Source organism: Equus asinus, chromosome 23 (assembly GCF_041296235.1).
Source record: "Equus asinus isolate D_3611 breed Donkey chromosome 23, EquAss-T2T_v2, whole genome shotgun sequence".
In the NCBI taxonomy this organism is placed as follows: domain Eukaryota; kingdom Metazoa; phylum Chordata; class Mammalia; order Perissodactyla; family Equidae; genus Equus; species Equus asinus.
In genome coordinates, this window is record NC_091812.1 from 17,294,960 (window position 1) to 17,308,803 (window position 13,844).

General features: G+C 49.1%; 1 protein-coding gene across 5 annotated transcripts in view; it reads left to right on the forward strand.

The window, feature by feature from the left end:
* The window catches only part of GOLM1 (golgi membrane protein 1), a 53,909-nt gene that overhangs the window by 20,723 nt on the left and 19,342 nt on the right, over window positions 1-13,844 (forward strand). For all 5 annotated transcript variants that reach the window (XM_044757030.2, XM_014826960.3, XM_014826959.3 and 2 more), the window contains 2 exons: window positions 9,296-9,350; window positions 9,640-9,742. In XM_044757030.2, coding sequence (XP_044612965.1) covers window positions 9,296-9,350; window positions 9,640-9,742 — 158 coding nt within the window. The remainder of the gene's footprint in view (window positions 1-9,295; window positions 9,351-9,639; window positions 9,743-13,844) is intronic.

Genomic DNA, 13,844 nt, shown 5'->3' on the forward strand with positions numbered 1-13,844 from the left:
CCGCAGCATTTGCTGCTGTGAATGACTCTCTGAGATTCTGCCCCTTAAAAAGGAGATCACTGACGTTAAGAAGTCTGGGCATTTGTCCCACTTTAGCGTTTTCACAGTGCTTTCCCACATGTGAACACATTAAATTTCTCGAAGTGCCCGACGGGACAGGCGTTGTCACTCTGAGACGGAGGTGAAGACGGAGCCTTGAGAGGTCATGTGCCAGCTCCCGGGACCTGCAGAGCGGCCGGCGGGGGCTGGGCCCAGGCTGCTGCCTCTTCCCATCTCCCCAGCTCCACCACTGAGTCCTCATACAGCCAGACACAGTTCTCACAGTGTTCCAGCTGCTTCTCTCGGGGCCAGCTTTTCTTGCCCACCTGAGAACATGGTGATTTTCTTCTGGAGGGTTGGCTTTCCTGGGGAACTGGAATGGACTTGTGCAGATAAAAGTAGTGTCTTTGATTTTTATCATCTTGTATCCCTGTGAGTGATTCTGAATCAAGGGTTCTAAAACAGCTTTTCTGTTCTTATTACCGTTAGTTTTCCGTGTTCAGTTCTGTCTGTCCGCTGAGTATTTATTCTGCCAGATGCTGTGTTTGTACCAGGCGGTGTCCATTGTCTGTGTATTTCCCATTGAGTGCTGGAGAAAGACTAGTTAAATAGGTCTGTTGGGGTCAATTGTAGACAGAGGAATTACCTATTTTAAGCAGAAAGGATTTAGTACGGGGAAGCAGGTGCCTGTAGAAAGGTGGGAAGGGTCTGGAGGAACAGCCTCGACGGGGATAGCTCACCACAGCAGGCCCGACCCCGAGGCTGGACCAGGAGGCTGTGGCTGCACCCTTGGCTTGGAGCCGGGGGCACCCCATCTTTGCTCCATTCTGCACCTCACCCCCTAACCCTGTTTGGTGTTCCAGTCTCAGCATCTGATTGGAGTCTGAATCCTGCTGGGATTGAGTCTGGACGATGTACTGTAGCATTTGCATCTTTCCCTTCAGGAAGACGGGGCAAAAGGAGCGTGTCACAGACATGAGGACTCCGCCAGGTGGGTGGGGGGTGTTGTAAGTGCTGCATGAGTCACTTTGCGAGGAGAGCCGCCCTCAGGGATCTCACCTGCACACGCCAGGTGAGTGTGTTCCTCCCAGGCATGGCGCCTGGTGGCTGGGTGTGAGAGGGAGCAAGTGGTGTTGGGCAGAGAGTAGAGGAATGCGGAGGCCCATTTGCAAAAGGTCTGTTATGCCAGTGAGTTTGGACTTGAGTTTAAGCTGTGGGTCAAGGCCATCAGATCAGATCTGGGGGTTTAAAAGGCAGGCCCTGGCCCCTGGGAAGTATTTTGGGGCGGGGAGGAGGCAGACCACTCAGGTGGCTCTTGGACTATTTGAAGCAAAAATGATGTTGTGCATTTGAATGGAGGTAGAAGTGGAATGAATTCTGCAGGGTGAGCAGATTGGAGAGTGAGCCCGGGAGGAACCGACAGGCCTGGCGATAGATGGGATGTGGAGAGGTCTACGTAGAGGCAGAAGGTGAAAGCAGGTGCCATAAACCTCACCGAAAATCTGTTTCCCTGAAAAAAGGTGTTTCAGAACACTTTCAGTCTTTTCAGATTGTAAATTCTCTACTTTGCTGATTGGATGTAGCCTCAGAAGACAGCTTTGTAATTAAACTCGAGTAATTTACCTCCCGGGTTAAAACAAAAGTGCTTGTTAGGAAAAACAGCAAAATACCTGATGTTCAGCAGATGCCCTTTTCTGCACTGCCTCTGCGCCAGCGGGCGTGCGTGGCAGGTCTCCACCCTTCCCGTCCCCCCTTACCTCCCACGCTCAAGGGAAGGGACATGCTGGACCTCGGGAGAAAGCTCGGGAAGGCTTGATTCAGACTGCTGTGCTTTTACAGTGCACCTTGGGTAGGTCCACGAGGAAGGTGTCCTCTGGTGGTGTGCGGTGGCCGTGCTCCGTTGAGCACATGTGGCCCACGCAGGTACCGGGCTTCTTGTTTACTCCTGGGCTGGGCTGCTTCCTTCCAGGAGAGTGCTTCCTGTTTCCTGCAGTAGGAGGTCTGATGCCCCTGGGTGTGCTCCTGTGGCTGGCCTTGTCTCGTGCCCTGGTCACTCAGAATCCCGAGCTTCTGTTCACCTGCTGTGAACTTAATCCACAGGACAGGTGTTACAGGTGAAATGCACAGAGACGGTTAGTTGGACCCCGCGCTCTCTTCCTTTGTTTTTTCTTTGGCATTGGCGAGTGGGGCTCTGATTAATTCGTGTTTAAGAACAACGTGGGGGATCTGTGAGGAGCACGGGCTGCAGTCCAGTACACTTGGTTCAGTTTTTGTTTTCTCTTTAGTCCCCAGGTGTCTGTGTACACCTGTTTGCAGAAAGTCAGAATTTGCAAGCTGGGCTTTCCCACAGGTGAGGGCGGAGATCTTGTTAGGATTCCCGTTTGGGAAGGCAAGAACCAGCACCCAGGAGGGGCCCAGCCCAAGGCTTGTCCCACCCTGCCTGCCAGCAAGTTTGGGGTGTGCTTTCCCAGCCACCAGGGTGGGAGGATGTTGTTCCCTTCTGCGTGGCAACATGGGGACCTTAGGGCAGGAGCCGTTTGGGGTGTTGGAGCAGCTGTGCCTGTGTGTCCTGGGTCCTCTGGATAGATGATGTTTCTTTCTTTTTTCTTTAAGCTTTGCATACAGCTATGCATCATCTCCCATCAACCTTCCATTGGAAGTTCAGGACTTGAGCCCATTCTCCTGCCTGGTGCTGGCACCTGCTGGTGGGCACCTTGGCCTCTGACCAGGACCCTCCAGGTGTCTGCCTCTGCCTCCTGAGCGCTCACTCACACCTACTCATCTCTCCTGTTTACACCCTCATAGTCACACTCTCGCACTGACTTACACTCACTCGCTCACGTCCACACCCTCACACACTAATTCACTGACTCACCCACACACATTCTTTGTGGAGTTTTTTTGGTTATTTTTTTATTGTGGTAGAACATACATCACATAAAAATGACCATCTTAGCCATTTTTTTTCCTCCTGAGGAAGATTGGCCCTGAGCTAACATCTGTGCCAGTCTTCCTCTATCTTGTATGTGAGTCGCAGGTACAGATGGCCACTGCCAAGGGGAGTAGGTCCGCGCCCAGGAACTGAGCAGGGATGGCGAAGCCGAGCAGTCCAACTCAACCGCTAGGCCACGAGGCTGGCCCCCATCTTAACCATTTTGAGGTGTACAGTTGAGTGATATTACGTACCTTCACGTTATTGTGCAACTGTCACCACCATCTCTCTCCAGAAACTTATCTTTCCAAACTGAAACTCTGCCCCATTAGCCACCCACTCTGTGTTCCCGGCGCACCGCCCCCGGCACCACCGTTCTCTACCTGGGTGTGGTTGGCTGCTCCAGGGGTCTCACGTGAGGGGAATGGTAGTGTTTGTGCTTTTGTGTCTGGCTGGCTTCACTGCGTACGCTGTCTTCAACACCCGCACCCCGATCCCTGATTCTCTCACTCACTCCTGAGCCCCTACCGCGAGTAACCCAGGCTGCAGGTGCTGACACTTGCAGTGTCCCGGGTTTCTTTCTCTCCCGAGAGTGGGTCTGGGACTGAGCCCGTGCACCTCTCGGCCTGCTCTGTGAGTTGGCCTGTGGCTGCCCTCGCCCTCCCCAGGGAAGCCCCCGGGCCGCGGCGTGGTCTGTGCACCCCTGCCCCTCGTAGTGCGCCCGTCGTGCGGGCTTGCACGTGCTGGATCCGCCGCCCCTCGGCCCAGCTCGGTGCTTCCCCGGGCCTGCCCGCCGCTCTGCGCCTGCGCGGCTCCTGCCGGCACGCTCGCCCCGCCCCGCCCTGCCGCCCGGCTGCCCGGGAGCGCTCCCTCCTGCTGCTGGCGGCCTGCAGAATCGCTGACGGCTGGGGCTGGAGGCATCCTTGTGGTCGTCAGACCAGTGGAGAAGTTTCTCCACGTGGTGGAGAGGCTGGGGGCCGGGCGTGCTGAGCCGGGGCCTGGACGTCTCTCCTGGCTCCACTGTCATTCTTCTGTGTCCGCTGCACGGTTTCTCTTGAAAGAACAATGGTTTGACTGGTTGAACCTCCAGCGTCCGCTCCGGACCACTTGGAAATGTAGGGAGTGGGGCTTTCTTTTTGTGTTGGTGACACACGTTGCAGAGATGCGGGTGCTGCTGGCGTTTAGAGGGGGCGAGGGGAGCAGGGCTACTAAAGATGCTGCCGTGTCGGGGACAGTACGGAAAATAAAGAATCGGCCAATCTGAATGCCCATCGTGTGCCCCTGTTAAAACGCGGCAGGCTTTAGGTTCCAGCTGGGGAAACTGAGGCCGGGAGAAGTTAAGTGATATGTCAGAGGACAAGGAGCAAATTAGCAGACTCCAAACCAGAATCCACGGAATCTTCCATTTCCTTCCCCACTTTTCAAGTCTTTTCATTTTCTTCAAGAAAACCCCCTCCGCCTTCTCTCTTGCTCTCTCTCCTCGTGTCTCCTTTTCTTGCTCCTCCCTTTTATCCCATTAATGAGCCTTAAAAGCTCTTATCGTAGCTGAAAAATTGTTGGTGGAGTTATATATACTGTGATAAGAAAACTGCTTAATTTTACGAGGGAAATTACAGGTAAGAAATAACACACTGGAAGGATCTGTGCCTCTGAAAGATCTTGAACTTAGCCAGAATTTTCTTCAGAAAATAAAAGTCTACCTCAGCATCTTCCAACTCATCTTTCTTTTCCACTAAAACCAGCCTTGAAGTTGATTATAAAAGAATTTGTTCGTAACTTTGCTTTTCAGTTTTAATTATTAGCGCTGTGACAAGATTATCTGTGTGTGTCCGTGTGTGTAGACTAGTTAAAACATGAAAAAGTAGACAGAATGGTCTGCTGGCCCCACATGTGTCCAACATCAAGCTAGTGATGATGACACACACTGTTTCCATCCTGTTTCACTGTGTATCTGTAGAAGGCGGGATCTGCTCTTCTCATAACATTCTCATACCATTATCACACTAAAAACGCCAGTGATCCCTTCATAACAAAGATCCAGCCAGTGTTCACATTTCTGTGTGTGCTTATTTTTAATCACAAAAGTGACTGCTGTCAACCGTAGGGTTTTTGTGGACGGGACTAGTGGCCACACCACTTTGTGCCTGGGTTCTCTGAGAACATGTGTTTGGTGAGCCAGCATTTGGCCCACAGGGGCCATAGGTGTGAAGTGTGTGGCAGGCAGTACTTGTTTTGTTGTGGTTGCTAATGGGTGCTGGTGTGAGTGTATAATCTCAGTGGGATGCTGTAAATAAATAACTAATTGGCAGTTCTCTGCTCCCAGACTGTCCCTCTGTCCGCCTTTCTTATTCCCCAGGGGCTGTGCTTTCCCTACCGGTGAGTGACTGTTGAGTGCTGAAAATGTCTCAAGTGAGATGTGCTGAAAGTGTAAAATATGCTGGGTTGCAAAGGCTTAGTATGAAAAAAAAAAGTAAAATATCTCGTTAATGCTTTTTATGTTGATTACATCTTGACATGATAATTTGGATATATTAGATTCAATAAAGCATTAATACCTAATTTCACCTGTTTCTTTTTGTTAATTGGGATAAAATTTACACAACATAAAACTCACCATTTTAACCATTTTAAAGTGTGTCATTCAGTGGGTTTTGGTATATTTACGATGTTCTGCAACCATCACCACTACCTAATTCCAGAACGTTTTATTGCCCCAAAAAGAAACACATACCTGTTAAGCCGTCACTCCCCGTTTCCCGCTCCCACCAGCCCCTGACAACCACTACTTTACTTTCTAGATTTGCCTGGTCTGGGCATGCATTTGTGGAATCACACATTTTGTGGCCTTTTGTCTCTGGCTTCTCTCACTTAGTGTAGTGTTTTCAGGGTCCATCCATGTTGCAGCGTGTCAGTGCTCCAATCCTTTTTATGGCTGAATAGTCATCCGTTATATGGATATACCACCTTTTGCTTATCCCTTCATCACTTGATGGACATTGAGTTGTTTCCACTTTCTGACTGTTATGAATAATTCTTGCTGTGAACATGTGCGGACAGGTTTTTGTGTGGACATATGTTTTCATTTCTCTTGGATCTATATGTAGAATTACTGGGTTGTGTGATAACTCTAATTTTTTGAGGAACTGCCAAATTGTTTCCCACAGCAACTCCACCATTTTACATTCTCGTCAGTTGTGGTGACGGCTCCAGTTTCTCCACATCCTTGTCAATACCTACTTTGCTTTTTTGGTTTTTTTACTTGTCCCCTTTTGCGTGGGAAGCAGTATCTTCACATTTTGATTTGCATTTCTCTAGTGACTAATGATGTTGAGCATCTTTCATATACTTACTGGCCACTGTGTATCTTCTTTGGGGAAATGTCTATTCAAATCCTTGCCCAACCTGTTTGTTCTTACTGAATGTGAGAACTGAAAATTTTTAACTTTCCATTTATGACTGACGTTGTATTTCTGTTGGATAGCACTGCTCTGGGAGGTTTTGAAGTTGGTGAGGGGTAAAAAGAAGACAAACGACTACTTCCTCTTCCACTCATGCTTAATGTCATTCGCACGTCCCTAAGATTAAGATTTTCATTTAAGGTTCATCTCCCTGAGGCACTGACAGGAATGTCATTGCAAAGAAGTTCCCCAGGCGCCTGATTGCTGGTGGGTTGACAAGGTTAGAGAGTTGGAGGGTCCTCTTGAGCGAGGCTTAAAGGTGGAACCCCACCTTCACAGCAGGTTGATTATTTTAATGAGCCAAACGAATACAGCAGCAAAGGCTGCCTTCTCTTCTTAATGGGATCAGCGTCACACTTCCAGTGAGCTCTTAAAACATTAGTATTTTTAAAATTTAGTCATTCACATCTTATTGAGCTTTCAGAACATGATAATTTGTTGTAGATTTACTGCTTTGAAAATTTCCATGAAATATTGAGCTTATTTTTCTAGGAATCTAATGTAGAAATAGTTGGATCGAATATACTTGTTTCCATTCTTGAATGGTCACAGTAAGTTTGTCCGTGGGTGATGCACCGAGTCCTCTGAGTTTAGTTTCCAGGTAAAGTCTGGTGGCACCTACAGCCTCCCTGTCTCCCGTGAGCGTTCCCAGGGGACAGTTCACGCACACCAGCAAGTACAGCTGCCCGTGATGTGAACAGCAGCTGGGCTGTTAGAGTAGAATATATAATTCATTTAAAAGTAATTTTGTCTAATGCAGGTGTTTTCTTTTGTTTGTACTGAACCCAAAAAGAAGGTAGAAGCATTTTCATAGTTTTCCTGGAAATGAGTCAACAAGATTTTCAGTAAATATAGAACTGCATATAAAAGATCTCGCTGGCATTTTGCAATCCTTTTCTCCTTTTCTTAAGTGGAGACTGTATTTTTCCATGCATAAGTAAGTAGGTGGGGGAAGATAACTAGAATATATTTTCTTTGGAAGAGTGAAGTCACATGGGCGACAGAAGTATCTTCAAATATTGCAGCCTGCAGCAGTTCCTAAACCTTCTTAAACCCTCAAATAGTTGCAGACTCCAGTATGGGTTTTTTTGGGCTCAGGCTGAGGGGAATGCGTGAAGGGACTGGTCACATCGCCATAATTTTTGTAGAAATGACTTACCTGAGAGAGAGCAGCTTTCGAGATGACTAGCGCATAATCATTTCCCTGTTCCTGCCCTTTTTCTGTTTTCTTTCAGCACTGATGTTCAGCGGGAAGGTGGTTTTGATACTTATGTGAGGTGGAAGTCTCAATGTACAACTCAGTCGTGATAAATATGTTCACCTTGTTGTGCAGCAAAACTTTTTCATCGTGCAAGAGTGAAATCTATGCCCTTTCCCCCAGCCCATGGCAATCACCTTTCTACTTTCTGTTTCTATTATTTTGATTGCTTTAAACAATTCATGTGAGTGGAATCATACACTGTTTCTCCTTTTGTGTCTGGCTTGATTTGCTTGGCATAATGTCCTCAGAGTTCATCCATGTTGCGGCATGTGACACTCCTCTTTTTTAAAGGCTGCATAATATTCCATTGTGTGTATGTACCAGTTGTCGTTCTCCATTCGTCCGTTGAGGGACACTGGGTTGCCTCCAGCTCTTGGCTGTTGTGAGTGATGCTGCCGTGAACGTGGGGGTGCAGGTATCTCTTCAAGAGCTTGCTTTGAGTTCTTTGGATGTATACCCGGAAGTGGGACTGCTGGGTCTTAGGCTAATCTTCTGTCTTTTTCATTGAACCTGTGCAGGCCTTTTCTGACTGGAGCAGGAGCTGGGAGCTGAGTCCTCCTGTCACTTCCGGTTCTCTTTGCTCCCTGCCCATGTCGAGCATCTAGAAACACTCCTCTTGATACTCTCTCCCTGAGAGATTAATTATACAGATATTACTACTGTCACTTCTTCCTTGTTGTGCCAGGAAATGTTGTGTGTCCTCAGATCTCCCAAAATAAGCACCAGATTCATTTGGCCAGCTTTCGTTTCTGGGAACACACTCCTGTATTCACTCCTGGCTCTGTCCAGGCCGAAGAGAGTGAGGGCTGGACAGAGAGGGCACAGGCAGACCACAGAGGCGCAGAAGAGCGAGGTGGTGTGGCTGTCGTCGTACACCATGTGCTACCCTCGGACGTTCACCATTCTCGCCCTCTCTTTGTCAGGGTTTACTTGGGTTTAGCACTGGCTGTGTCTGCTAAGCTGGCATCCTGCTTGGGGTCCCCTCCCAGTTTGGAAGTCGTGCTGAGGAGCTCGCAGTCTGGAAGGAGCCACCGGGCTCGGGTCCTGTAGCTGTTAAGAGAGTCACGTGCCCTTGAGCCTGTGCCTCCGTTTCCTGTCCCCTAAAGTGGGTAGCCCTGCTGCCCGTGCCCCTGCAGTGAGGAGTGAACACGGCGTAGACGTGGAGTGCTCGCCAGGGACGCGGCCTTTACAGGCCGCTTGTCACGCTGGATGCCACACTCACACTTCTTCCTTTTTTTCTTTGTCTTCTTGAGCCCTATGTTGCTTCTTCCCTCCTCCATTGTCGGCTTTCCCCGACGCGCCTTGCCCCAGGGGTCATGACTGCGGGCAGGAGAGGACGGGAGTGCAGACAGCTGCCTGGCTGTGCACCCTGCGCCCGGCCCTTCCTTCTGCTGGCCACCTGGGCTCAGGCGGCGCTGTGTCCCGGGCTGCGCAGAGGGCCGAGGGGTCCGTGGTGGAGGGGGAGTGCATCTAGAGCTGGGGCAGCCCCGGCCCCCTGCCCTGCTGGGCCACGTGGCTCAGCGCTGCCCCGGGAGCCCCCGCAGCTGCTGGGCGCGTCCTGGGCCTGCGCATGTGCTGCGGCTCCATCTGTGTGTCTTCCTGCAGGCGGTGCTGGTGAACAACATCACGGCGGGCGAGAGGCTCATCAGGACGCTGCAAGGTGAGTCCGCCTCTGCTCCGCGCTGCGCCTTCTTTCCCCTTCAAAAAGGACATTTAAAGAGCCGTCTAGTAAAGAGTCAGGGTGCAGGCTCCTGCGGGGCCCTGGTCTTCCTTCCAGGGCCACTTCCAAGGCCAACGTAGTGATGACTGCCTGTCTTCTGCCCTCTCCCTCCCTCCCCGCCCCCATGTCCCGCCGCCCATCGTGTTCTTGTCTGTGGGTTTTGATGGTGTGCCCTGTCATGACGGTGTGCCAGTGACATGTGCGATCTCGTGCCCCCCTCTCGGCACAGACCAGCTAAAGGCCCTGCAGAAGAATTACGGCAGACTGCAGCAGGATGTCCTCCAGTTCCAGAAGAACCAGACCAACCTGGAGAGGAAGTTCTCCTACGACCTGTAAGTGCGTGCCCCTAGGGGGCTGACCTGTTCTAAACGGAGGGCGGCAGGCAGGGTCCAGCCTCCGCTCCCCCGCCCTTCCAGTATGGAGCATGCAGGGCCCTGCGGGAAAGCCTCGGTCCCTTCTACAAGTCGTGTCCTTCATGCATTTTACGTTTGAAGTGTCAGCAGTGCTTCAGAAAGCTGTGGAAAAGTTCACCAGTGGGCTCACCATAGACAGTAATAAGAGGGCAGTCCCTTAGCAGGAATGATTTGCTCCGCATGCTTCAGAACTTAACAGAGTTTAAAAGTCCGTAAAGCATAGGTGTACTGGTTAAGTCGATAATCTAAAGCCTTTAAAAATGTCTTCCAGAAGTGCTCAGATGTGACCCAAGTCCAACTCACAGAGTAGAAGGCATTCTGGCATAATATCAGTCTGATTTATCACTGGCTGTTGGCGTTGTGGGCATTTTGTTTTCTTGAGACTTTTAAGGTCTTTCCAAATTTCTGCGGTGAGAGTGGAGTACTTTTATTTTTTTCAGCTTTATTGAGGTGTGATTGACAAATAATCATTGTGTGTATTTAAGTGTAAAACATGACGATTTGGTATAACTGTACATCGTGAAATGATGCCTCCAGTCAAGCGAATTAAGTGTCCGTAATCTCAGGGATTTCCCTTTTTGTGTGTGTGGCGGGAGCCCAGGTGTGGTGCTGTGAGCGGTCACCTGCTGCGCATTAGGCCTCCTGCTCGCAGTTGGGACAGCCTGTTTCCAGCTGATGACTTCAGTCACACGTGAAAGTTCTACACTTTCACTTCTTGGAGTGCTTTTGTGATCAAAAGAGAACAATAAGCTTTAAAAAAGTTACCTTAACCCATTCATGAGAGAATAAAAACCAATTTAGAGGGTGGAGAATGAAGTTGTAGTCTGTGTATTTTTTCTCCTTTTTTTCCTCATAAAAACAGTATAACTCAAGCACAGGAAGTTTGGGATTTGGGGACAACTAGCCCCCGTGACCCCAGCCCTCTTTTCCCTGTGACTGACTTCTCTCTAGTCTGTGTCCAAGTGCGTATGAATTTTTTACATAATTGCAGTTGCCATTAAAATTTTTAAATCATTTTTTCACTTGCATTATGTATATGTAAAAATGCATATTGCTTCAAAATGTTTTATCGTAAAAAATGGCTGGTTAATATTCCATAATGTATAGGTACCACATTTAATTTACTGTTTCCCTGTTTGTTGGATATTTAGGTTACTTCTAAATTTCGGTTATTATAACTTGCCTGACATCAATGCATATAACTTTTAAAAATTATCATTTTGGATTATTTCCTTCTAAAAAAGACTCACCTGTAGGGTTAGTGTGCCACTTGGTATCCATTGCCACATTGCCCTCTGGAAGGTCACCAGCAATGCAGGAGAGTAAGCTTCCTTACGCCCGTTGCCCTTGTAGGGATTCTGATGTTCCTTCCAAAAGATTGTCCACTCACCGAGATATCTTCCTGATTACTTTAAGATCAAATATGTAAATACAGAAAGGACATGCGCAAACAGTCAAAGCAAGGGAAACGCAATGAGAAAATATGCGCATGGAGCCTTATTCGGCCAGCCCATCGGTTCTCCGTGGGTGGCAGTTTTGCCCCCAGGAGACCTTTGGCAACGTCTAGAGAAGTTTTTGGTTATCACAGCTCGGGAGAGGGTGCTACCAGCTTCTAGTGTGCCGAGAACAGGACTGCCGCTCAGAACCTACAGTGCACAGGGCTGCTCCCACAGCAGAGTTCTACCTGCCCCAGACGCCAGGAGTGCCAGGTAAGAAACCCTGAGCTAGGCTGGTAACCACCGAGAAGGAAGTGCCCCAGTCTTACTCATCTTTGAAGGATGCCTTAGCACACGCGTTTCGCTTTCAGTGATTGGAATACAGTAAGCCATCAATGGCCTCCCTTGATAAATGCTGACGCAGAAGATTTTGACCTAGCTGGAAGTCAGCCAGGGCCCAGTGACAGGGCGTGCAGCTCGGCTCCCCGTGTAGGAGCGTTCAGACAGGTAGCGAGCAGAATGTTCTAACCTGGGTTGGCTCTTGTGGGCCACACTCTTCCCTTAGGAGGGTGATAGCTGGGTTGGAAACTCTTGCTAGCTGACCACATCTGTTTCACTAGTTGTCCCTTGTACCACCAGATGCTGGATGCTTCCAGGGATGATGTTCATGGAATGTTGAAAACTGGAAAGAGTTCGTTTTTCTTAACTTTCTTTGGATTATGGACACTTTTTGAGAATCCAATAAAATGTATGGACACCTTGTTAGCAAATTTATAAATGGATATATACACAAAGTTGTGTGTTCACTTTGTGGGACCTCAGAAGCATACCTGCATGCCCTCTGTTAAAACCCCCTTTCTGGTCTAATCCTTTTACAGAGGGCAGTGCTGAGAATGAAAAAGCTGACAGGCCAGATTTCCTGATGCATAAGTTAGTGTTCTTTCTCCAGTATCAGAGTCAGCACTTGTCCCCTCTTCTTATTCCTACACCTGTGGCAGATATCACTAAGCGATCACTGTATGTGAGCCAAACACAACCTTGCAGTCTCTCCCCAAAGTGCTCAGAGGAGGTGTATCAGATGAACTGCCTGCCATCTCATCTCCAAGCCAGGAGGAAACAGTTTGTGAATGCTCTTCCCGGACTGTGAGTAGTCATACTCTGATGATAGCATCCTGGACGGTCAGCTCCCCTGCCTTGGTCAATTGCTGGATTGAGCACATTCCGTTCATAGTACTCTGATTGTCAGTTGCACCAGTTAGAATAGTCGCTGGTGCCCAGTCCTGTATGTCCTACATTTTAGCTCCAGTTGATGCCTGAATATTTGCCATGTGCATGTGGGAAGAAGCCAGCCTGAGGCTCAGGAAGTAACAGTGTCGCCATCTGCTGATCTGTCCGAGAATTTGAGCTTCGTTCTGAGGTGGTTCCTCTTGCTGCTGTTGAGCTCGGGTGTGGACAGCCGGCCTTCATCTGGAGGCTCGGAGAGAGGCTCCTTGTTCTAGATTTTGGCCGGGCTGAGAGTGGGTGGAAACAGCATTTGCCTTTTGTAGGTTTAAAGGCTCAGGAACGCCGTGCCCCTGCTCACTTGCCATCCTGAGCTTCTGCGGCATTGCTCAGTAGCAATGAATCGGTTGTGGTTAGTTCTTTCAGGATACTGGCATCTCTCTGTCGTTCGCTGTATTTAAGGTACTTTGGACCATTCCACTGCCTGGGGCTGGCATGTTTGTGAGAATTTTATTTACATGAATTTTTCACCAAGTCTTCTCCCGATGTGTAAGCTGTCCACGGCCAGGAAGCCTGTCTTTCATTATTTCCACAATACTCGATGCCCCTGTATGTGTGGGACAATGAGACCCAGTCAGTCCTCTGACCAGAAGGCTGTGTCCCAGGGGTGGAGGCTGAGTGCCCTGACGCTTGCTCTGAAATGCCTGTGTGTGGAGAAGACACGGCACAGTCAGGAGCTGACGTGTGGCTCTGGTGTCCGCCTTAGCGCTTTCTGTCGGTGTCAGACAGTCAGCTCACCGCCTGGCTTCCTTACCTGTACAGGCAGGGAGTTCTCTCAGTTTCTTCGAAGCTCTGACATTTGAGGTACACTTAAATTCCAGGCAGAGAGCTGAAGCGATGCCTCCGAATGTCTCAGCTCGTTGGGAGCTCGGGCTGATTAGATTGTACGCACCAACCGTAATTCTCTGACGCCAACCGGGTGTCCTCCAGTTTGTTTCAATTTAGTTTTATTTATTTTTTAAAAATAAATTTTACTTTCTTTTTTTTTTTAAAGATTTTATTTTTTTTTTTCCTTTTTCTCCCCAAAGCCCCCCAGTACATAGTTGTATATTCTTTGTTGTGGGTCCTTCTAGCTGTGGCATGTGGGATGCTGCCTCAGCGTGGTTTGATGAGCAGTGCCATGTCTGCACCCTGGATTCGAACCAACGAAACACTGGGCCGCCTGCAGCGGAGCGCATGAACTTAACCACTCAGCCACGGGGCCAGCCCCAAATTTTAAATTCTTGAACAGTTTAGATTCACAGAATTACTGAAAAGAGAATACAGAGTTCCTGTATACCCCACACCCAGTTTTCCTTATTGTT